The sequence below is a fragment of the Sceloporus undulatus genome, chromosome 2 (genome assembly GCF_019175285.1).
Source record: "Sceloporus undulatus isolate JIND9_A2432 ecotype Alabama chromosome 2, SceUnd_v1.1, whole genome shotgun sequence".
Lineage (NCBI taxonomy): Eukaryota > Metazoa > Chordata > Lepidosauria > Squamata > Phrynosomatidae > Sceloporus > Sceloporus undulatus.
The window spans coordinates 142877722-142903384 of NC_056523.1; the positions used below are offsets into that span (position 1 = coordinate 142877722).

Genomic DNA, 25663 nt, shown 5'->3' on the forward strand with positions numbered 1-25663 from the left:
ACACGGGTAACCCCTTCTTCGGTTCCGAGTAGCATTGGAAAAGTCTCTCGGACCGACTGGAGGCAGCAGTTCTGTCCAGGTAAAACACCAGCGCTCTCCTGACATCAAGAGAGTGCAGGCTTCGCTCCGCATCCGAAGTCGGATTGGAAGCGAGAGTAGGCAACACAATGTCCTGGCACACGTGGAAAGCAGACACAACCTTAGGCAAGAAAGTAATGTCTGTCCGAAGGACCACCTTGTCCCTGTGAAACCTCAGGAAGGGCTGGTCCCTCCGCAAGGGACAGAGTTCGCCCGCACAGCGGGCAGAGGTGATGGCCACAAGAAAAGCGGTTTTCCAAGTCAGTAGTCTCAAGTCCGCTGTGGCCATCGGTTCAAAGGGCTTGGATTGGAGCGCAGCCAGCACCGCCTCCAAGCTCCAAGCCGGGGCCGGTACCGACACAGGAGGGTGCAGGTTGGCACATCCCTTCAGGAACCCCTTCACCAAGGGGTCCCTAAAGAAGGAAGCCCTACCCTCAAACTGGTACCTGGAAAAATGGCAGAGAGGTAGCACTTGATGGATGTGAGGCACAACCCTCATCCAACAGCGCCATCAAGAACTCCAGCACCACTGGAGTGGAAACTTGAGCAGGAGACAAGCCCTTTCGATCAAGGAAGAGGCTAAACTTCCTCCACTTCAGGGCATAGGACCGCTGGGTGGATGGCTTCTGTGCAGCTAGGATCACCGTCCTCACCGCATCCGGCAGTGAGGCTAGGGCTGGATTCTCCTGGCCACCAGCGGCAGGCTCTCGATGTCCGGGTGCAGAATCCGGCCCTCCTGGATCGACAGCAGGTCGGGACGGAAGTTGAGGCGGAGGAAGCATCTCTTGGAGAGGTGGAGAAGGGATGCGAACCAGGGCTGTCTTGGCCACCACGGCGAGATCAGGATCGCATCCAAACGGTCCGTTGTCATCTTGGACACCACCCTGATGACGAGAGGGAAGGGAGGGAAGGCGTAGAGCAGCTCTCCCGACCAAGGGAAGGCGAACGCGTCTCCGAGGGATCCATCCATTCGCCTCCTGGAGCAGAACTGGGGACAGTGGCTGTTCCATTCGGTTGCGAAGAGGTCGACTTGGGGGGTTCCCCACCGATCGAACAAGTCACTGACTGTCTCCGGATGGAGCCTCCACTCGTGACACACCGAGGGGGATCTGCTTAGGCGGTCCACCAACTCATTGTCCTCTCCTGGAAGGTGAATCGCCTGGAGGAGCACCTGTCTCTGGATGCACCAGTCCCAAATGCGGAGAGTGATCTCGAGCAGGGTCTTGGATCTGGTGTCTCCTTGTTTGTTGATGTAATACATCATGGTGGTGTTGTCCGTTCTCAGGAGGACCACCTTGCCTGCGACACCAGATTCGAATGCCCTCAAAGCCTTTTCGACTGCGAGCATCTCCAAGGCATTGATGTGGAGAAGCTTGTCCTGGGCCGACCACTTGTCTTTGACGACCAGGTCGAGCAGGTGGGCGCCCCAGCCTTCCAGGGAAGCATCGGTTGTGAAAGTCAATTGAGGCTGAGGTTGATGGAAGGGCATCCCGATGCAGACATTGCAGCCGTCCAGCCACCATCTCAGTGAAGCGGCCACCGGTCTCGGTACCGTGAGCCACTTGGACGGAGGGTCCTCCATTGGAGAGAAGACTGAGAGGAACCAGGACTGTAGTGGTCGGAGGCGAAGCCTTGCCCACGGTGTCACGAAAGTCATTGACGCCATGTGTCCCAGAGCCACTTGGACGTCCCTGGCCCTCACCCTTCTGTGAGAGATGCAAGGCCTCAGCAATGCCACCAACGCCTGGAAACGGTCCGGAGGGAGAAAGGCAGAGCATCTTTCGGAGTCGAGGATGGCTCTGATGAACTTGGCCTGTCTGGTCGGGGTGAAGTGAGACTTCTCTTCATTGACGACCAGTCCAAGGGAGTCCAAAAGGTGCAAGGCGAATGAGATTGCCTCTCGGAGCTTCTGCTGTGAGTCGGCGACAAACAGCCAGTTGTCCAGGTAAGGGAAGACCCTGTAGCCCTTCTGATGAAGGTACGCCACCACTGGCGCCATGCACTTCGTGAAGACCCTCGGAGCCGCGGCAAGGCCAAAGGGGAACACGTTGTAGTGGTATGCGGTGGAGCCGACGGCGAAGGCGAGGAATCTCCTGTGGGACTCCCGAATTCTGATGTGGAAGTAGGCATCCTTCAAGTCGACCGTCGCGAACCACAGGCCCTGGTGGAGAAGAGGCAGAATGGAAGCCAAGGTTACCATCTGGAACCGGCGGTATTCAAGGAAAAGGTTCAACTCCCTCAAGTCCAAGATGGGTCTGATGCCCCCATCCGCCTTCAGTACCGTGAAGTACCTGGAGAAAAAGGCCCTGGAGCACTGTTCGGGCGACAAAGGGGAGATTGCCCCCTTGTCCAGCAAAGCGCGCACTTCGTCGAGAAGGGTGTCCGAGGGGTGAGTGGACATGAAGGCTCCGGTTGGGGGGAGCTCTTGGAACTCGAGGGCATAACCCCTACGGACGATGTTGAGGACCCACGAGTCAGTTGTTATGGAGGCCCAGGTGGTGACAAAGGGCCTCAAAATGTCCAAGAAGAAAAAGGAAGGAGAGACGAAGCGCGCTGCAACCCTTCAGGCTCTCTTCTTCCCCTGGTTGGTATCCTGTCGGCGAGACTTTCGGTACCGGGACAGAAAGTTGCGGCGGACAGAGGAGGAGGAGGAGGACTGAGAGGGGTACCGATGTCTCTGGGGGCCCTGCTGTTGGGGTTGTCGGTCGTGCTGGAAGGTACCTTGTGACTGACCTTGAGGCTGCCACGGTTTCTGCCTCTTCCGGAATGGCGGGATGGAAGAAGAGGACATCCCATGCTTCCTTGCTGACGCCTTCATCCTGAACTTGCAGTTCAGGCGCTCGTCGGTGTCAGAGTGGAAGAGGCCGGTACCATCCAGGGGCATGTCCTCGATGGTTGACTTGACGCTGGCATTGAGGTCTGACCCCCTCAGCCACGCATGCCGGCGCAGAGCCAATGAAGCCGACATCGCCCGTCCTGCGCAGTCAGCCACATTTCTGGAGGCGGTGATAAGCCAACTCCCGACCGAATGGGCTTCATCCCGGATCTTCACCAGGCGTCGCTGGACCTCGTCCAGGACATCCGGGACGAGATCCCCTCCATCAATGTCTGGACATAGGCCCCCATGCAGGTGGTGCAATTGATGGCCTTGACGACGAGGGCTGATGCCGAGTAGGCCTTCCTGGCTAGTCCATCGATCTTTTTAGCTTCCCGATCGGCTGGGGAAGTCGCCTGCTTTGGAACGAAGGTCTGCTGGGCCCCTTTGACAATCGCCGAGTTCTGCCTGGGGTGGTCGGTCAACCAAGAGCAACTCGACGGGGAGATCCGGTAGAGGGCCTCGATTTTCCTAGAGGAACCGACGAGGGACGTCGGCGCATCCCACGACCTCCGAACGATGGAGTCGAAGGACAGCAGCAGCAGGATGGAGGGCGGCATGGGCACCCGGCCATGCACCCGACGCTCCACAGGATCCCGAGCCTCCTCCTCTGGATAGGAAAGATCAATGCCCAGAGCCCTGGACATCTTAATGATGTGCTCATTAAATGAGCGCACCTCGTCAGTCGGGGAAGATGGGTCTGGGTGATGGATCTGCTGCGGGGACGCCTGGACGGAGGTGTCGTCATCGTCCGAAGGTTCTCCAGATGGCAGCAAGGACTTGTCCTCGGAATCAGTGCCCGAAGTGAGCGGGATCTCCGGGACCCTCACCCGAGCCGCTGGGCGCACCGGGAACTGAAGAACTGATGGACCTGTCGAGGAGCGACGCGGTGCAGACGCTGAAGCTGAAGTCGTCGCACGCGGGGATGGAGGCTTGTCACCTGGAGGAACGACTGGATGGAGATTCAGCCTGGTAAACTCTCTGAAGGCGGTCTCCCTTGGCACCGACATGTAGTACCTGCCGGACTCGGCATCGAAAAACATGTCGGTGTCCTGGTCCATCGACTCGTCCATGTCCGAGTGGACCGAAGGGGGAGGAGAAGCCCTCCGAGGGAAGCCAGCTACTTCCGTGGTGGCCTGGATGAAGTCGACCATCAACGGCAGCGGCGTGTCGAGAACCGTGTCCGCGTGCGAGGTCGTCTGCGCGGTGGGGGAGCCATCAGAGCGCGGGCAGGCTGGTGCCAAGGCCTTCTTTGAAGGGGAGCGCTGTTTGTGGGAGGTAGGCTCCTTTGCCTTAGAGGAGGCCTGTGATACAGTGTGGTCCTTGCTGGACTTGGGCTTCTTGGGCGCAGAGCCCTCAGCCGCCTCCTTGTGGTGCCTCTTCTTCGACGATCGCGGCATCTCTGCCCGGTCCTCGGGAGGGAAGAAGGGGTTGTCCGGCAGATCTAGCAGGACAACAGCCTGAGGCTTGGGAGTCTTGGCCTTGTCCACCGAAGCAGCCTTCACAGAAGAAGATGCCCCCGTCTCATGCAGGTCGGAGGCGTGTTGAGATGCCTTCAACGATGCTTTGGAGGACGGGGTCGGCACCGACAGGACCTCCGTCCCTGCGCAATCCTTTGCGCGCGAGCCCTCCAGGAACAGCTTCCTCTCGGACCTCGACTTGGGCTCGGAACCCTCAGTCCCCGACGGCTTATGGGGGCGCTTGGAGGGTTTGTCGGTGGCGCTGGGTGCATGGGGACCACGGGCCACATCGGTGGTGGTGGAGGCTCCAGCCCTCGGTGGGGCAGACACCATGCTGGACACGCTGGCCCGAGAAGAAGAGGCAGGCGGCGCAGCCGATGGGGCCGAAGATGGACAGGGCCCTCCCTCTTGAACCTTGCCCAGGGCGATGGCCGAAGTCAGCCGGGACTCACGGTTCTTGCGGGCTTGAGACGAAAGGGACTTGCAAAGCGAGCAAGCCTTCGTATCATGGTCCTTGCCAAGACACAGGAGGCAGGAGGAATGGGGGTCCTGGACGGGGACCTTGCCCCCACAGACATCACACTTCTTGAAGGGTGCTGGCATCCTTCCGAAGTCGACGAAGCCAAGAGGAGGATCCAAAAAAACGAGGTCAAACGAGCCGAAAGTCCAAGTTACCAGGGGCGGGAGAAAGAGAATGGTCAAGAGACGGTCCGAGGTCAAAAGCGAAAGTGATTCCAAGCAAGCAAAGTAAGCGAAAGTTCCCTGAAGCAGCTAATGCGGCGGAAAAAAGGAACTGGGGAAAAGAGTGGGAAGGCAGGGGCCTTATAACAGGTGGGCGGAGTTACCGCCAAAAAATTTCTATATGTTGCAAAGTAAACTTTGCCCAGTGATTCCAGAAGTTTCCGAACAGCACTGCGCAGGCACAGTGAAACCCATTTGTATGATTCGCAGAGACCACGAAGAAGAAGATATAATTGTAGAACTCTGGTGTGGTATCAGCCCCAAGGAACTAATTATATTATCAATATTAGGAGACCGATTATCTGTGCTCATCAGATCGGTCTCCCTGCATTTGAGCAAAATTGATATCTCCTTCCTAATTTTGTCTTTTTTCTCTTGTGAAAGACTTAAATTTCATTTCTGTGTGTTTATCATTGCTCCTAGATGTGTTATATGTTGTGTTGGCATTAGATTGCTTTTTCGAAGTTTACTATGAAACCATAGATTTTCAATGTACATATTGTTTCATTCAAATTTATTCTCATTTCTCTTTTTATTGTCGCTACCAACAATATGCTGTCCAAATATGGATGTAACTGTATCCCTTTTTTTCTTAAAAATGCCACTAATGGTATCAATGTCTTCTTGAATACCCTTGGTGCTGATGCTAGACCGAAGGGCAAGGCCTTGAATTGGTAGTGCTCTCTCAAATATACGAACATGAGATATTTCTGGTGTGACTTGTCCATTGGAATATGAAGATAAGCTTCCTTGAGATCTCTGGGAGTCATAAAGTGTCCTTTTGTAAATTGTCTATTGTTAGAAGAGTTTCCATTTTGAACCTCACATATTTTATGAAAGTATTCAGATATTTTAAATTTAAGACCGGACGATGAGTGCCATTGGTTTTTGGCACTGTAAAAAAGACTGAATATACCTCTTGGGCTCTTTCATCCAATGGAATCATCTCTATTGCTCCTATGTCTATTGGACGCTGAATTTCTGTTTTTATAATGTTTTTGCTTTTCCTGATCTTTTCTTACTGGAGAGGAGAGGAATCTGCTTCTTGGTTTGTGGTCAAAACGTATTTGTATCTGGATGTTACTGCTCATAATACCCAATGTAATCTCCAAAGAGCAGCAACTTTCCTCCAACTGGAACACTACCCATGACAGTACAGCGCGCCCGCACCATACACAAGCGTGCCATACGTGGCCTTGAGCATACGCGCTCAAGCCGCGGGGCGCGCACCGGGCGGAAGGGGCGGCACGTCCCATTCAATTGAATGGGCGCACGCGCCTGTTGCACCCCGCGCGCTCCCGCGCCGCCGTGCCACCATGCACGAGCCCCATTGTTTCCAATGGGGCTCGAGCATAGGTGGAATTCACCTTACGCTGCAAGATCCGGAATGGATCCCCTGCGTAAGGCGAGGACGGACTGTATTGTGTATGACCCTTTCTTGAAGAGGTTTGTGTTCCTTTTAGTGGTAAGTATCTAAACTGGAAAGAATGTCTTCCATTTCCATTTCCTGATCTAGGTCTGAATCAAGTTTGTCTTTGTGTTCAGTAGTCTGGTTGCCATGACATAACTCTCATGAAAGGAAGTGAAATTACTGTATCCACTTCTGTAATTTTTTCTCTCTATCCATCTCCCCTGTATAGTCGACATTACCTGCTTCTTTTCTCTATTTTCTATTAATACTTTGTCTAGATTTTCTTCTCCAAAAAGTAAATCTCCTTTAAATGGAACAAAAGCCAAATTATTCCTGGACTTTTGATCAGCTTCTCAGTGTTTTAACCACAGGGGATGTTTGCCAATGTCCATAGCATTTATACTTCTAGCTCCAAACGCTGCTGCATCATGACCTGCATCAGCTATATATTCCAAGACTCTTTTAAGTTTATCCAAAACCCTACTCAGAGATGTTATGCTTAGCTCTAGTGTGTCTTCTACTTCTTGTGTTCACAGGATAGCAGCCCTTGAGAACATGGAGGCTGCCACCCATGCTCTTATTACCACTGCTGATGCTTCTTGGGCTCTCCTCAGCGCGTTATCAGCCTGTCTCTCATCCACCTCTTTGAGAGTGGTATCCCCTTCACAGGGTGCAATTGCTCCCAAAATCAAGGCCGCTATGGGACCATCAATGAGAGGTATTTTTAATTCATTCATTTCTGGTTTTTTAAATGTATATAATTTTTGGCAAAAGCCAACATATTTATTTGTTTTTATGGACATTTTCCATTCATTTTCTATTCATTCTTTAAACATATCTGGCATCGGAATTTCCTCACTGTTATTGGCTTTTTTCACAATACGGAAGCTATCTTGTCATGTTTTTCCTTCTTCATTTGTATATCCGAGTTCACTTCCTGTTGTCCTAAACCTAGGGTATTTACTACTCTTTAAAAGAGTTTTAAATTGTTCCTCTTGAAACAACCTATCGGTACTGAAGTCCTCGTCTTCCTCCGCCTCCGAGAAATCATCATCTGAATTGTCCTGTAAATCCAATAACATGTCATTTTCCCAACTTTCCTCCATTTGTTGATCAACATGTATCGTTTTCTCCTTGCATTTCTTTGGTTGCTCATCATGTGTAATATCTATATCTATCTCATGTTCCAATTTTCTTTTTCTTTTGTTTTCTTGTGTGATATTCACCTGATCTCTCATTTGTTTACAGGAATCATGTCCAGTGTTTCTCTGAGTGTTTGCATATGAGTTTTGTATCATTTTCAGTAAGTCAGCTTAGTTTGTTTCCCCATTCTACACTTGATTTGTCACATATAGAAAGTATGGGCATTTTCTGTTTTTTTGCATATATCTGATGTTCTTTATTTTTATTACAGACCACTTTATGGACTTCTTCAGTTATCGTCTCCTTTATCCATGAATTTAATTCAGACTTGTCTATATATTCTTTATTATTTGTTTGGAGTGGCTGACTTGGTTGTTCCTCTGTATAGTCACTCTCTGACTCACTCTCAATTTGTTGTAATGAATTATTTGTATGAGTTGTTTCCTCTCTAAAACCTGGATGTGTCATGAACATGATTTTTAAATATCTAAGGAACTGTTGTTCTTTAAAATTTTTATTAATTAAACCAGCTTCGGATGTGAGCTCAGATACATCTTCATCAGTATATTTTTTATTCAGAGGCTTCTCAATATCTGGTATTGAATGCCCTCTAGCTGTTGCTGCCTGGACAGCATTACTGCACTGCTTGGCAGCTTTGCCCTTCAATGCTTTTTCAAAGTGGCAGCTGGGGCTGCTTGCCTCGGAACATTCCTCATCTGATTTGGATTGGCTATATGAGAAATTGCTGCCACAACAGGGGTTTTCTCTTTATCTGTCAGGTAATTCTTTGACTTTTTTGGTATTTTTCCATTGCTTTAGCCTTTTTATTTATTTATTTGCCTTGGGAGCAGCTGTCTCTTTCACTATGGAGGTGGAGCTTTGTGTCCACTTGGTCTCCATTTCCTCCCCATTGCTATCCATAGAGTTGGAGCCTCACACCCACTCGGCCCCCATTGTCTCCATAAATACCTGCCTGCTCCTCTTTTTCTCACTGCTATCACTCAAAGTTAAAAATATTTTGTGAGGGAAATATCCCTCACATCCCCAGAGATGTGTGAGTTCACTGTTTTCTGGAAAATCTTAGGCTTATTTTTCTCTGACTTTCGTTTTGTCTTGCTTTTTCCCTTTACCACCAATGTAGTCTTACTATTTCATTGTTCCAATTATCTTATTATTTTGTCTCCACTATGCTTACTATCCATACGGTTGATTTTTAATTATTTTACCGGAGAAGGGTAACAGCACAACTGGTTAAGTCGGCAGGATATACAACACTGCCAGAGAAGGACGGAGACTCAGGGGCTGTGCATACAGCCCTAAAGGGGCAGCATGCAGCCGCCCCTTTTACAGCCAGATCGGGGTGCAGCAACTGCACGCCGTGGCCCTGATCTGGTCTTTCCAGGAAAGGGTGCCATAGCCGCTGTGCTATGGCTTTATAGCACTCCTTCGGCACTGCATCATGTGGACGCAGTGCCAGAGGAGCACCATGATGCTGCACAGTGTGGCATCATACTGCCGTAGGAGCAGAGCTGGGGTGTGTACCATGGAGACGCTACACTCTGACTCCACCCCCCAGCCAGCCTTTCAGGACCTAACTGAATTTAACTGAAAAAGAACTTTGATTTCTGCCAGCACGGGTTAGCATGTGGATGAAACTCAATCGTTGTGGATTTCTCCACCTGCTATCCTGAGAATAGGTAAGCTATACATTGACTGGAACAAGAATGAACAATCGTTTTTAATACTATCACAAGAACTACAAAATTTCCCACTAAGTAAGGAGTCTCTGAAAATAAGCAAGATTTGCCATGTCTAAGTCTTTAAGAAGCACACCAAAGATACAAATGTGTGAGTGTTCCAGGCATGTAAGTAGAATGCTTACCTACTCCTCTGTGGAATATTGCTAAAGTTCCATCCGCTAGTGCAACTAATACTATTCCTTTTACATGTCTGCATAAGGGAAAGAGGTAAAATGTATATAGTGAGGGAATTAGAAGCACAGAAGTAGAATACTATGATTGTTAGGTCATCCTGACACCACTCTTACAATCACACTAGTACCATCTTTGCCGAGAGCTGGGGTGATAAGCATTCCAGAAGTTGATGGAACACATCTTCCCCATTAGCCCAGCTAACACAGGCATGGTACAAAGCGCCAGGAAGAGGCAGTTGGGAGCCGCTTCTCTTTGCTGCGTAGCAGCGCCTCAGCAACCAAATTGCATGGAGTGGCTACGCAAATAAGGATGGCTAAAAAGCAGCTCCTTTTTGCGCTGCCGCAAATATCTGGAGGCAGCATGAGCACGTTGCTGCTACGTAGCTCCATCTGGAGGCTGTGCAGCAGTGACGGCATCGCTACGCACACCGTCTATTCGGTGCTGCACAGCAACGATGCCCTTGTCACGTTGGAGAGGCGAGGGGAGTGTGGGCGGGGCGCCTCTCACACATGATGTGGCCTTCAGGACCTGTCTGTACCAGGCCATAGTCAATGGTGAGAAACACTACAAGTTGCAATTCAACATCTGAAACTGATCACTCCTGCCTTTAGGTAACAGGTGACCACTTATTAAATAGTTATTAAACTTATACTTATTAAAATAGTTACAACAATTAGTCTGTCCAGAAACAGCATATTTTTTTCAAAGCTTATTCAGGGTGCCTCTCGTGCTTCAAACAACTGATTTGTTGGGTTATTATTTTATGGTGAGACAGCTTTTCCAGTTTTGTAACCAAGTATGCTATTCCATTAAAGTTCTTATATTCCATAGCTTAAGCAACATAGCCCACACTATATTAATATTCAAACAAGTGAAGCATGCAGGCCTTGAAGGACTATTCATCAGATACTCTGGAACAAGGGAAAGGGGTCCTATCTACAGCATCATTTCATTCTTGTAATGGTGATAGACAATAAATTTCTATCCACTGATCTCTCCTGCTGCATTTTAAAGTAAAGCTTATATGAAATTTGCTTATATAATTTTCCCTCAAAATATGCAGGAGGTATCTCATCTTGCAATAAAATCTCAGCTATGAGTGTCTTTAGGATTCTTATGTCACTTTCATGGTTAGAAACCAGGGGTAGGTAACCTTTTTGAACCGGGGGCCAGGTTGCTGTCCCTCAGGCGACTGGGGGGCCGAAGCCAGGGGTGGAGCTTCAACCCTCCGGGGCGGGGCCACGTGCTGGGGATGGAGCTTCCACCCTCCAGGGGCGGGGCCACACACCGGGGGTGGGGCTTCCACCTTTCAGGGGCCAGGCCTCCCCATCTTTGCTGGCCCCTGACGGGGCCCCAGGCCCCGTCAGAGACCGGCAAAAAAGCTGGTGGGGGTCCCAGCGACGGCACCAGGCCTCCCAGAGGCCCCCTGCCATCGCCGGAGCCCTCATGGAGGGCCCCAGCGATGGCAAAGGGCCACCTAGAGGCCCCCTGCCATCGCCGGAGCCCTCCTGGAGGGCCCCAGCGACGGCAGCGGGCCTCCTAGAGGCCCGCCGCAGCTGCCGCCACAGCCACCCATCACGGCTTTTCACCGCTCTGGGTGCCGCCATTTTGGGTGGCAAAATGGCAGCGAGGTCGCACGAGACTTCGCCACCATTTTGGGCGAAAAATGGCGGCGCCCATAGCCCCAGAGGCTGCTATGGGCGCCGCCATTTTGCCGCCCAAAATGGCGGCACCCAGAGCGGCGAAAAGCTGTGACGGGCGGCTGCTGCAGCGGCAGCAGCAGCAGCAACAGCAGTCAGGGGCTGGTCAGCAGGCCTCCGCGGGCCGCATCCAGCCCGCGGGCCAGAGGTTGCCGACCCCTGTTAGAAACAAATCCTTTTTGATTAATGTCAAATCATCATGCTCTTTTCCAAAACACAATAATAACAGCAGTTAACAGAAAGATACACAAAGAGCCAAAATGATGTAGTAGTTTGAATGTTGGACTAGGACTCTGGGGGCCAGAGTTCAAATCCTGCAGGCCACAGAAACCCACTGGGTTGGGTGATCATGGGAAAGCCACACTGTTTCTGCATCAGAGGAAGGCAGGAGCAAACCCACTCAGAATAAATCTCGCCAAGAAAATCCCATGATAATGTTATTAGTTTTCACTTAGCAAAATATATTTAAGTCTAATAGAAATGTCATTATGAAAATATAAATTGACTTTATAGCAACTTACACTATACTGAGTATAGAATCTTTAAGTTTAATTGCATGAACACATTTTCTCCACTGAGCCACTGAAGAATGAACATATAAACTGCAACGATAAAAGCAAAATGAATTAAAAATCCAAATTCCCAATCCACATTAGCATTTCAAAATTCAAAATAATTTATGACCATAAGTGTAACAAAAAATGCTGTATTTTCTGGTGTATAAGACTACTTTTTAACCCAGGAAAATCTTCTCAAAAGTCGAGGGTCATCTTATATGCCAGGTGTCGTCTTACAGGACAGGTAGTGAAACTTCAGAGCCAGACTGGAGAATCTGCAGTCGCCACATATGGTGGGAAAACTCAAAAAAGGCCGTGGCCGCAACCCCGCCATATGCGGAGACCATATGAAAGTAGCAAGAGTGGCGCTGTACAAATACAGTAGAAGAAAATCCAGTCACCAGGATTCGTAGAAAGAAGTGACTTAATGTGTTCGCAATGACGAGGTGAGGGGGTGCCTCACCGGAAAGGTGTAAGTGAAGTGCAGAGCAAGCTGCAGGCATCCAGGACGCCTGGGGTATGGAAAAGAGAGCCGTGTTTGCGCTACTGCTCTGATAAGTTTTGGAGACAGGGAGGGCTGGGTGGACAGGGAGGGCTGACCAATCCAAGCAGGCTTTGTATACAACAAGTTTTCCTGCTAAGTACCTGCATGTCATAAGCATTTGAATTATACTGAAATCAAATCTGATGTTTGGTTTTTTTTAATTTTATTTGGTGTGTGTTGGAAGAGGGGTAGTCTTATACAGCGAGTATATTCCAAACTCTATATTTTAACTGGAAAAGTTGGGGGTCGCCTTATATGCCCAGTCATCTTATACGCCGGAAAATATGGTTAACAGTGATGGAAAACAGACTGCAAATTGGTAGAAACATTTCTGGTTTCTTTGGTCAATTTTAGGTTTTCCCCATAGCTTCTCTACATCTTTGCTGATGCCTTATCCAGGGCACTTCATCTTGCTCCTAGTGCTTAATTATTCCTCCAATTTAATCTGCAGATGCTTACCTTTAGAGCCATTTGTGGTTTAAGACATAGGTACTCGTAGTCTCCACCCTCTCACATTAATAGAACATTTTTACCAAGGAGATATCTTTACTCTAAATCATGTACTGTATTTCTATTCCTTAATATTTTTTCTAACTTATCCTGCCATCTGCTGGCCTAAGTTTGAAATGCAATGTACATCACCCTCCCAAAATGGCAGCACATCTGTGAGGGAATCTTGCAGTAATCATATCTAAATCACATGCTCCCTCTGTCTTTTCTATGCAGGAGGAGGGCACAATAACTCACAGCTCAATGGCCCTATCCAGACTGGTGCCCTATCCAGACCGGCCTGCATGTGTGCTAGGGTTGCCTCGGGGCATCCTTTACAGAAGCCCCACAACCCTAACACGTAGCCACGGTGGCATAATGGCGGCGCTCTGTATACACTGGTGCCGCCATTATGACATCACAGCCACACCGCGTCAAAACGGGGTGGTGGGGGCCTGACGTGTTCACGCCGCGTCAGGCCGCTTGTGGCGGCCTAACAGCGGCGCCGGAAGGAGCTCCAAAATGGAGCTCTTTCCCGGAGGGCACCTCGTTCCCACGACAACTAGATTGCCACGGAAACAGCGCCAGGGGAAAGGGGCTCTCCCCTGGCTGCAGCTCCCGGGGTGTCCTGGGGCATGAAGCCCCAAGGACACACCTTTTCAGGACCAGGGAGAAGCATCGGATTGGGGCCTTTGGGCTGCCGTTGTGACTGCCCTGGCCCTGATACGTGGCACAAAGGGGGGCTGCAGGCCATCCCAAAGGGGCAGTATGTATCCCGCCCACGACTTCTTCACACCAAATTGAAAATCATATTGTTGTAGCTCTACATTATGTCTCAGTAAGAACCAAAATCTCCATACCATATACCTTAAAATGTCTTATCCAAATTGTATGCCCAAATACCAGCTTTAGTTGGTTGGATCTCATATCACTAACTGTACATGCCAGCACTGGATGGCAACATGCGTAAGTAATGAACAAAACCCTACCCTCCCCCAAGTCCCCCCTCCAATATTAATGAACCAAAAACCATACCTGAAACTGGTAGAATTCAAAGATATAGACAAGTTAGTCTGTAGAATCAGATCTTGTAGCACCTCTGAGACTAACTGGAAGAAAGAAGTTGGCAGCATGAGCTTATGTAGACTAGTCTACTTCCTGTACGTATATGCATCTGAGGAAGTGGACTGAAGTCTACGAAAGTTCATGCTGCCAACTTCTTTCATTCATTTAGTCTCAAAGGTGCTACAAGATATCTCTACATGCACACCTGAATCTATAATTCATGTTCCATTTTCAAAGAAATATTTACCAGCCATAGAAAAAGAACTAAAATAATCAATGAATCATTTTTATGACCAAAACTGTTTGAAATTAAGGTTCTTGCTTTACCATCCATTCTGTGCTCCAAGCCACATAGTGGGTAAAAGGCTACTCATTTTCTGTGCTTCTTCTCTAACGAGATCCTGCTCATTTGGCAATACAGCAACATCTTTATACAAGTCTGCTTCATTACTAAGAGAGAAGGGGAGAGTCAAGTAGATAAAACTTTATGAACGAGTAATATTCACTTATATAAATATTCACAGTCTAACTACAAACTGAATGTATTTGTATGTGAAGGATAGTTTGGGTCTAACGCACAACTACTATCATATTCCATGTTGTGAAACATAAAAAGGTTTCCTTTTAGAGGGTTGGTGTGTTTTTGATTTTTTTGGCAACAAGTTAATCTATTTGACACTGTCTGAAATGAACTCCTCATCTCACAATCATTATCAAAATGTTGAAAAAACCCTACCTTGCTTAAGAACTGTGCAGAGTTTCCTAGGAAGAATACATGGAAAACACCTCAAATAATTAACTCATAAATTAAACATTTTGGCAATGGCTTCAAAATTGTTTCTATCCAATAGTTAACACCCCTGCATATCTGTGTGCTATTTAAAGTCTGAGTGTTTAAATTGCTGGACCAATACAACACAGTTGAAAAATATTCTTACTAGGTATACAGTGCAATCTAGTTTTGCCTTTACCAGACATCACCTTGTTATTAATGAAAAGATAGGCATACCTAGGCTGAAATGCTGGAGAGCCCTCTACTGTATCTTGAACTCCCAAAGGATCTGTGAAGACATGTTCTGTATAAACTCCAGTCTGTGCAATATCTGCTATTTCTTCCCCTGAGCCAGCATTTTCTGTTGCTTCAGTTGCTTCCTCTGCTGTCTGAACATTTTCATCTACTGCATCATTTTCGGCTGCAACATCTAGAGGTAGATTTTTCATTAAAGACAAATCTGAATTATCATTTAGTTCTCACGTATGAAGCATGAACATATATTAGTCATAACCAGTTTCAGAAAAAGAGGTAACTGTTGTTCTTTCAGTAGTCATCCATGAACTTGCATATATGGGTCATTCTGAACCTACACAAAGCTGGTAGGAACCTTCTAGAGATACTGTAGCTGAGGCATTTTGGCAGAAGCCTCACTCCCTAAGTACACCTGCACACTCAGGCTCTCATTCAAAGCCCTCAGCTCCTTTCTGTCCTTTACATCAGCAGCACCTTAAGAAGGAACTTCTGGCTTTGTGCCTAAGAGTTAGTATTTCTTTGTCCTTTTTCTTCATCTATTTTCCATTCTTCAATCTACAATTGTATTTCTTCAAATTCTTTAGTTAACCATATATGTAAATCACAAGAGATCACAAAGAAGAACTATGTTAATATAAAAAAGTGCAAATTACTGCATTTTTTCAGGCATTATGTAAATGCCATCCACAGTGCAACCGGCTATTCCATAAGCATACACATAGCCCTCTTCTCTTATTTTTACTTTATAAGTGAGGAGTCATTCAACTACTATGCAACTGGTGAGCTCAAGGCTGTGACACCTGTTGTACAACTGTGGGATCCAATATAACTAAGTTAATGTGTGTTTATGCTACCCTTAAAGTATTTAAGATCACAGCCTGAGTTTATTTTAACTTTCTATACTGTTTTACCCAATATACTTCTATGCCTTTAGGAGAAAAGACACTCATAGTCTTTTAGTTCACTAACTGTTATTTACTAATAAAAGCTGGTTTCCTCTTTGGATTTCATCGTCTCATTGAAATGCTGCATATCTGGATGCATATCCAACAATATTTATAGAAGAGTGTCATTTGAGAAGTACAAGCTTTTAACCTAGACAATCAGGTTGTGTTTGGAAGGGACATTGAGTTACAGTTTAGCACTAGGTGTACATTTGGGAGGCATGTATCTCCAGTATAGCTTGCTTCCATTTTAACAGAGCCCTGGTGGTGCAGTGGTTAAATGCCTATACAGTAGCTACTCACTCACAAACCATAATAATAATAATAATAATTTGTTTTATTTATATACCGCTATTCCAAAGATCATAGCGGTGAATAGCAAGTAAGCTAATTAGCAAGTAAGCTAATTTGCCCCCAACAGTCTGGGTACTCATTTTAGCGACCTCAGAAGGATGCAAGCCTGAGTCGAGCTTGGGCCCTTTTGCTGGTCTTGAACTCGCAATCTTGTGGTTTCGAGTGAATGGCTGCAGTACAGGCATTTAACCACTGCGCCACCAGGGTTGAGAGTTCCATAGCAGCATAAGGGCTCAAGCTCAACTTGTCCAGGGGGTTGGACTGGATGGCCCTTGCGGTCTCTTCCAACTCTATGATTCTAACTCAGGCTTACATCCTTCCGAGGTTGCTAAAATAAGTACCCAGAATGTTGGAGGCAATTAGCTTACACTTTGTAAACCTCTTAGGGAGTGCTTAAGTACACTGATAAGTGGTATAGAAATGTACTTGCTATTGCTGCTACTGCAATTGCTAAAACTAGCCAAGGTTTATAGGTACCTCCAAGCCTGAGCAATCCTGAGTTAGTCTTAACTACAGGTTTATGGAAACAAGTCAAACCACAGCTTAATGTCCTAGCTTGATTTTCTTAACCACATGTAAGATTAATCATAGTTCTGGGAAAAATAAAACCTAAAACCTATTCATATGTAGAGAAATAACTATGGTCAAAGCAGCAGGAGGACTGTGTTTAGGACTGTCTTTGCACAATTCCTTCTACTGTGTTCAGCATAAATTGACATGGGAAGCCTCTTGTGCCCCTGGAGGCTCCTAGCATTAGACTTCCGACCCTGGAATGTTGTCTATTGACAACAATGAATGAAATGGCCAAAGCCAATCAGGCATTTTCCCTGCTGGAACTTCCACACCTTTCAGAGGATTTAAAGCTACTGAATTTCTCTTCATATATTATATATCTATATTCCACATTGAAGAGGGGAGCATTCCAACAGCATCCAGTAATATATAAAGTGGCCAAGACCCATTTCAGTCTGGCTTCCGACCTGGGTTTAATACTGAAACCACCCTAGTGCACCTGATGATTACCTTTATCAGAGCTGTACTGTGGGGAAGAAAGAGAAACCCTGTTGAATTTTCTTTGCTTCTCTGAGGATTTGCTACCTTTTGACCATGTTATTCTCATGGAACATCTCTGTGGGACGGGAGTGGAAAGCAGCACTGCCCTAATATGGCAGTTCCTACTTGTCACAACTGGACTCCTATTTGGCACAATGGGAACTGACCTGTGGCATTTGTGGGGGGGTCATCTTGTCCCCTGTGCTATTTAGTCTCAATACAGTCACTGGAAGATGTCATCAGAGGATATGGAGTAAGATGCTATCAGTATGCTGATGACACCCAAATCTCTATCTGTCCCACCTGGATCAGACAAGTCAATGCAGATGCTGAAACATTCTCTGAAGGAAGTAAGAGGCTAGATGTGGGCCAATAAATATAAGATGAATTTGAACAAAAAAGTAGTATTAAGTGTTCTGAACTTTTGAATTTGGGAGGTGGTGAAACAGCCTGCTATCAATAGGGTTCCATTCCTCTACAAGGAACAGGTAAATAGCTTGGAGATACGCCTTGATCAGAGCTTATCATGTAAGCCTCTGGTGTCTTCAGTGGCTAGAAGAGCCTGTTTCTATCTCTGGCTCACTAGCTAACCTTCTTGGTTAGTTAGTTTTCCCCATAGTGAATCATGCTCTCTTAACCTTCAAAGTGAATGGGGAGAGGGGGAGGGATGAAGAGAGTTCAGAAACTACAACTAGTAGAAAGTATAGCAATATTGCCAAAATCCGACCTTATCTCTCCGCCTCTACTGCCAAGATCCTGGTCCATGCCCTAGTGGTCTCACAACTTGATTACTGTAACGTCCTCCTGGCTGGGCTTCCTCTTTCTCACCTCCGTCCTTTAATTTCTGTCCAGGATTCAGCTGCTTGCATTATCATATCTGCCCACCGCTCTGACCACATCTCTCCTGTGTTGGCTTCCCTTCACTGGCTCCCTCTCTCTTTCCGCATTCAGTATAAGCTCCTGCTGTCGACGTTTAAAGCCCTCCATGGGCTGACCCCTCCTTACTTATCAGACCTTCTTTCTCCTCACCCTCCCACTCGGGCCCTCCGTTCTGGTAGTCAAGGTCGGCTGTCCCAGCCCAGGATTTTCTCTGCCCCATCTCAGATTCGCCCCTTTCAACTCGCTGCCCCTCACTCCTGGAACCTTCTTCCCCCATGAGCAAGGGTCATCACTTCTTCAACCAGTTTCAAAACGGAGTTGAAGACCATCCTGTTCCCAGGCATTGCATAACTGTCACTTGCTATTTGATGTTCTTTTGTTTTATTGAATCATTTCCTGTATTGCTATGTATTTATATGTATTATCCTACTAGAGAGGCAGGCTAACTCCAACAGGCCTCCCTGGTAGAAGATTAACCATCCACTAGAAGCCAAGCCCTCCCTCCAGTGCATCTCCCCTGATCCAGGCCTCGGAGGTAGAGAAGAACTGCTGGCCCTCATCCCCACCACCACTCCCTTCTCCTTTTGTGTCATGTCTTTTTAGATTGTAAGCCTGAGGGCAGAGAACCATCTAATTAAAAGATTGTATGTACAGCGCTGTGTAAATTTACAGCGCTTTATAAATAAAAGATAATAAAATAAAATAATAATAATAATAATAATAATAGCAGCAGCAGCTCAGACACTAACAGCACTAATCGGACTTGTCACCCCAGTCCTGATGAAACTACACAATTGTTAATTCACCTCCAAGTCTACTGAGGGATGTTGGCTTCAAGACACACACACACACATATATAGTCCTAAATTACTTGGTTTCTAAATATGTGAAAGAGTACCTCCTACCTTAAAGACAAACCTGGGTCCTAAAATCAGCAGAAGAGACTGTTACCTAAGCTGCCACCGTCAGAATTTTGTGGGAAAGTATGGTCCATGAAAGAACCTTCTTTATCATGGCCTTTCAGTTATGGAACTCCCTTCCCTCTGATATGCATTCTGTTGTTCATTAAATGTACACTGTCAGCAAGGCAAGACACATCCATGTCTTTATGACTGAGCTATTTCCCAACTGTAGTGAAGCTGTGTGTGGAATTACCATGGATTTATAATAGACTAAATATCCTTCTTAATCTCACATAGAGTAGGGATAATCAACGTGAGACACATACTGTAAGTGCTGACTTAAATTCCATTCAGCAGGTCTACCCAGTTGGGACCAACAGATGGTTTTAGTACATTGCTTTATTGATATGTGTATGTCACATCTCAAATCATAACATGAAGTGTGAAAAAAAAAACCTAAATAATTGAGAACAATAACCAGTATTTACTAATTATTAATAGATCCATACTGAATGTTGTATCACTCATGCCTCAACAGTTTTCTAGGTTACATCAAGCAACATTTTTTAATAAGGCAGTCAATATTTTCCTACCTGGTTGTTTATTTGCCTCGGGAGGGGCACCATTAGCACTAGGAGTAGCAGAATGCCCTGTAATACCTTCTGCAGTACAACCAACTACTGTGATTCCTCCTAACAGACTGTCCGTTTCTGCTGAACTGTTGCTATTCATACTGCTACACAAGGATGACTTGTCCACCACACCCGAATCTGTTTCTTGTGACCCTTCTTCTCCTGTAGGATAGTCAGTTTCCCGAGCTCCTGAAAGAAAACAATGGATTACCTACGGAAATGTGAATGTAATTAACAATTCAATGTTCTTTTAGGGGTATGGATTATTGCACATAACTTGCAATTTACAGTATGTGAGACAAACAAGATTTGTAATTGGAACCAGGGTTTTATTTCCTCTAGGATGCATATCAGTGGAATGCTAAAGAAGCAACCTGAAAACTGTATGTTAAGAAAAGATCAGGCAAATCTGGTTGCTGTAATATAAAAAGTGCAAAGCAACCAATTCTTATACAGACACAAAGGCTCCTAACATTTACTCATTTAAGTTTACTTCTATTATAACGAAGACAATATAATGAGTTAATGTAGCGAAAACTGTAATCCAATTCCACACTAAGTGTGCAAGTCCCACTTAAGTCCATATTGGGAATAGATGAGACTACCAATTGTAGTTGCTCTGTTTCTCATTTTGCCAACCTTCAGTACATTCCATCCAAGTTCTACATCACTTTAAAATTCAACCTGGAAACTTGTTTGCATTTTAATTAATATATACTGTTTTGCACATTTGCACTAACATACGTGCTTTTGCATTTGTCAATAGAAAAGATTTTGTACTTTTTGGCTGAAATAATTGCAGTACAAAATTCTGAGAAGTGCTAATGTAAAAGGATCAACTATGATTTGGCTTATATATTAGTGCAGATGCATTAGTTTGGTAAGGTTCTTATAAAAATGCAACCTAAATGAAATTCTCCCACACCTGCTCAATGGGTATTACCTCAGAGTGGATACATATAGGATTGCATTGTAAAGTCAGTATCTTTGACAGCAAAGGATTCAAGTGTGAAATTGGTGATGACACTGCTGTGAGCAATGTTGGAGTTTTGTTTCTTGAATTTAGGTTTCAGCCACATTGTGCACAGAGAATCATATCCACAAATTAGAGAAGGTCAACATGTAGTTCTCCACATGTTGTTGGATTGCAACTCACATCACTCCTCACCACTGGCTATACTAGTTAGGGCTGATGGGAGTTGTAGTCCAATAATATCTGGAGAGCCACACTTTTTCCACTGCTGCCACAGGTGACAATGTTAATATCACTAAAGGATGTGAATGGAATAAAGATAATCTCAGTGTCTATGCTCTCTTTTCGGTTTTAACAACAGATGCCTCTTTCTAAAAATTCAGCCAGCACTTTTCAAGCATGTTAAATGTAGGACCATGAAGTAGAACTTGAACTGGGCAAGGGATACGCTAGCTGACCATCTCAGTATTATGGCTGCTTGAAATGGCTCACTGGCTACTTGAATAAAAAAAGAAGGTGGGATTCTCCAGCATTTCCAAAACAGTGAAAATAAAGCCTGTGTGTTAACTCTAACAATTGTTTCTCTGCACTTCTTACCTGGCACACTAGCTATACACAGTACATGAGAATTGCAAACAATGAAACTGTCTAGGATGTTTCCTGGCTGGTTAGCATCTACAATGATAACTTTTGTAGCTGAATGGGTACTAGTACAGATCCAAACAAGGCTTGACAGTTCTTCCTGATTTTTCAGCTCTTTCTGCTGGTCCTGTACAGAAAAAAACAAGACCAATCAATGCAATTTTACAACTACAGAACAAACAGTACAAATCTAAAACATGCTATATATGCCTCCATTTTACAAGTACTGTATGATCAACTAAATTGCCAGATGAATGTGTTATAGATCCAGATTGAAACTGAAACTATTCAGAAACATACACACAATCAAATTACTAGGTAAATGCTACAAACAGGTTTTCCACATACAGTTGACAGGACCAACTCAATGCAACAAGATGTTGTGAAAGCAAGTGAACAAATTAGTCACCGAGTAAGTTTATATATGAAGTAGTGTTAAGATCTAACAATGGGTGCACTTTAGTATAATGTAACATATGTAAATTTGCCACAGTAAATTGTCATGTACATTTTTAAACACTTCTGTAAATCAAGTGACAGCTAGCTACTGAACGTGTTTATTTTGGGGGGGGGAGGTTTGAAGGCACAGTAATATTGCTTCTTTACCTTTTAACTGAATAGTCCAAATTCCTCAGCAAGCTAATTATGGCATTCAAAAGTAAGTTAAAGGGGAGCTATAAATTTCAGGGGAGAAGGTGGAGAATTGGTGCTAATTGTGTCTGAGCCAATCTGGATACAAATACATCACATTTTGTATTAAAACAGTGATTCCCAAACACTGGTCTTCCAGGTGTTTCTGACCTCAGCTCCCAGAAGCTTGAGCCATCTTGGCCAATGACATCCATAACAACTGGAAGACCAGAGTTTGGGAATCACTATGTTAGAACATAAAGCTATTCAGATTTATTGAAGCTCCAGGATCTACTACATCATACTAAATTCTCATTCTTGTTTAAATTCATGGTCATGAAGTAAAATCTTTTTAGTTTTAAAATTCTGAACACAATATTGGTGTCTACCATTTGCTTGGAGTGTTAATAGGCTTTCAGAAATGGTCCATACTTTTCATTTTATTTCTGTCCTTACCTTGAGCTCTTGATCTAATCTGTCCAAACTACTCTGAGATGCACTTCTCTGTTTGTTGCTCTCCGTATCTACAGTTGCTACATCATTGTAGAACACACTGGCACCAACAACTGAACCTCCATCTCTTGTCTTCCCTCCTGATAAGTTCACCCCTACAGCACACCATAGCTTAAAATGACAAGAGAGTTTCATAAAAAGTTTGGTGAACATCATGGCATTGCCTCTTAGGAATAAGACATAAGACATAATGGGAAAGTTTGATAGCCGTCAGTCACATACTGGCTTTTAGAGAAAGAAAAACAATATCAACATTTAAGGTTCAGAAATCCTTAAAAGTGTTTTACGAAAACCCAATGTGTGAAAGTATACTAGAATCACTCAGAACTGAATTATATTACTATAAAGGAAATGTAAATTGCTCACATGTTGAGGATGGATTTGAAATTCATTACCTTGGTACTCCCATATACACAGATTATTTTTTTAAAGGAAGGGATTGAAAAAGGAAAACATGTGTACCTTCATAGATGTATCCTTCTCATCAAGTGGTCTCAGGTAAACAGGCACAGGTAAATTCTTCATTTTGTTATCACCCTGACCACCACCGTTTACAGCCTAAAAAGTGGGAGAGAACAAGATACTGGACACTGGTTTTCCGCATAAAGCCTACAAATACTACCTCGAGGGCTTGTTCAGCCTCCATGGGCACTACTAAAGATTACATGTTTAAGAGTGCTATCACTAAAAGTGGCTTTTCTTTTTACTAAAGTCAGACCAGAACTGACTATGCTATCCATCAAGGATTGCCTGAAGAAAAAATATTCTTTTGCCCTGATCTTGTCCTTATACCTCAAAGCAAATATGTACTTTCTTAAGTTAAGTAATGTATCCTGTCCTTATTCTGACTTAAATTATATCACTATTCCAAGCAAGTTTGGCATGAACTGCATGGGGGCAGAACACTCAAGACCTATAACCATCACATAAAATCCTTTACATGCACTGTCCTCATTAGTTCCTTTCCATCCTGCCTCCCACACCACATAACACTTCCTTTTACTACATCAACAGCTATGTCAGCCTTTCTCATTAATATGCCACCTCAAAGCCTATAACAGACTATGCAGATCAGACATTTTTGCCTTTGTGAGAAGAGCATTCACTATATCCTTCCCTCTCCCCACAGTCCCAATGATTTTACTCCACTCTAACAGGGAAAAGCATGTGTGTATTCCACCATCCAATGCCTCTTCATCTTGAACAAAGCATTCAATGTTTATTATCAGACATGTTCCTTCTGGTGTATTGTGACAGAAGAATCCAAACCAAATTTAACTAATCTAATGGCTGATACTCAATATTTATATCCAAATTTTCCAGCACCATCTTCCCTGTGCAGTTGGGCCCTCTATATCCATGGATTCTTTATCCACGGCTTCAAGCACCCACAGCTTCAAAATATTAAAAAAATATATAATTTCCAAACATCAAACCTTGATTTTGCCATTTTATGTAAGGGTCATTATTTTACTATTCATTGTCTTTAACTGGACTTGGAACATCCATGGATTTTGGTATCCAGGGGGGTCCTGGGACCAAACCTCAGCAGATATCAAGGGCCCACTGTAGTCTGTCCTCATTGATTAATTGGAGATAGGAAACATACTGGCTGCTGGTCTGTTTCCAGACACAACTCAAAGAGCTGGTTGTGTCCTATATAGCCTAGTTTAGCATAGGTCCAGATTATCTGACAGACTGATTTCCTCCTATCAGTCTGCCTGGATCCTGAGAGCCACAGGACAGGCAGTCCCACTATCTCAGTCCCACTATCACCACATCTATGGTTGGTGAGAACACAAGAGAGAGGCTTCTCAGTGGAGACTTAGAATGGCCCTTCTTTGTTGTCTTTCTGTTGACAGGCAAATTTTTTTTATTCAGACAGGCTTTTAGAACAATTGGGTTTTTTAAAAAAAACTAACTGTTAAGACTGTGATGTTTTGTTTTAAATTGTACTGTTGTCTTTTATTTTTTTTAAAGTGAAGTTTTTAAATTGTTTTAATATGGCTCATGGTTTAGTTTTATTTTATTATTGTATGTTTTTAATTATATTGTAATCATTTTAATTTCTCAGTCTTGGGGAAGAGCCAAATTATAAATAAAGTGGAGGAAAAGAGGGAGGAAGGGAGGGATTTTCCCCTCCCATTGCTGTTTTATTTGTTTCTCCTCATCCCCCTGCCTCAGTCTTAATATTTTGCCACAAGCTCAGACACAGGATGGAATTGGGGAGACGTCTTCCTGAACTAAGTTTAGTACTAAAATCTAAATCTAAACCAAATTATGGTGGGCAAGGCTGAAATAGAGGCCAAGACACCATTACAGCTGACACCTCTATAAATACAAGCTATATAATTTTAGACCCTTATGCCTTATCTCACTTTCTAGAACAAAGAAAATCTGATAAAAACAAATGCTGATAACTCAGATAAAAAGAAATACTCTGAACATGCATTTTAAAGTAAGAAAAAATCAAGTTTAGAGGAATAAAATGGAATTTGTTCCTTCTACTCAAATACTAAACGCATTTACTTACGTAACTACCAGGAAAGGTCAAATCCATATTTATAGCAAAAATAAGATGATGATTATTTGTAACCCTAATTAGCAACCAGGATGCTGTAAGCAACCAGTAACAGCCCCAGTGAGCTACAGCATATGCACGCCAGGCCAGCTACTGATATAAATAAGGCCTGTTTGCTGCAGGTTGTATCACTTGCCACACTACGGGTGACCATTTCAGACTGTGGAGCCCTCAACCTTGGCACAAGGTTTATCCTTGTTGCACCACTGGAAGGGAGCAAATTATTTACTTTGCATCGAAATACCAAAGTACCTATGCCTTGTACCTCATAAAACAGTTTGCCACAAACACATCTCAAAGTCTAAGGGATCTTGCAGCAGGAGCAGAATGCCACTGCTGAGCAGCGCAACACTGAGAGAATCGTAGATCCACATAGTCAATGTTTTGTTGTAAAATGCCTATCACACTAGACTAGCCAATAATAAGCTTTCACTGCAGCAAATACAGAAACACCATTCAGAATATATACACTATCATCTGCTTGGTTCTTTTGATTAGCTCTCAAAATATTTTGCATACCAAGTATACAGGGTAGC

At 44.9% G+C, this 25663-nt stretch overlaps 1 protein-coding gene across 9 annotated transcripts in view; it reads right to left on the reverse strand.

Moving 5' to 3' along the window:
- SPAG9 (sperm associated antigen 9) overlaps positions 1 to 25663 on the reverse strand; it is a 160675-nt gene that overhangs the window by 37116 nt on the left and 97896 nt on the right. For all 9 annotated transcript variants that reach the window (XM_042454552.1, XM_042454550.1, XM_042454543.1 and 6 more), the window contains 8 exons: positions 23009 to 23104; positions 22490 to 22657; positions 21359 to 21530; positions 19750 to 19977; positions 15007 to 15199; positions 14325 to 14447; positions 11864 to 11944; positions 9591 to 9658 (listed from right to left, as the gene is read on the reverse strand). In XM_042454552.1, the coding sequence (XP_042310486.1) occupies positions 9591 to 9658; positions 11864 to 11944; positions 14325 to 14447; positions 15007 to 15199; positions 19750 to 19977; positions 21359 to 21530; positions 22490 to 22657; positions 23009 to 23104 (1129 nt within the window). The remainder of the gene's footprint in view (positions 1 to 9590; positions 9659 to 11863; positions 11945 to 14324; positions 14448 to 15006; positions 15200 to 19749; positions 19978 to 21358; positions 21531 to 22489; positions 22658 to 23008; positions 23105 to 25663) is intronic.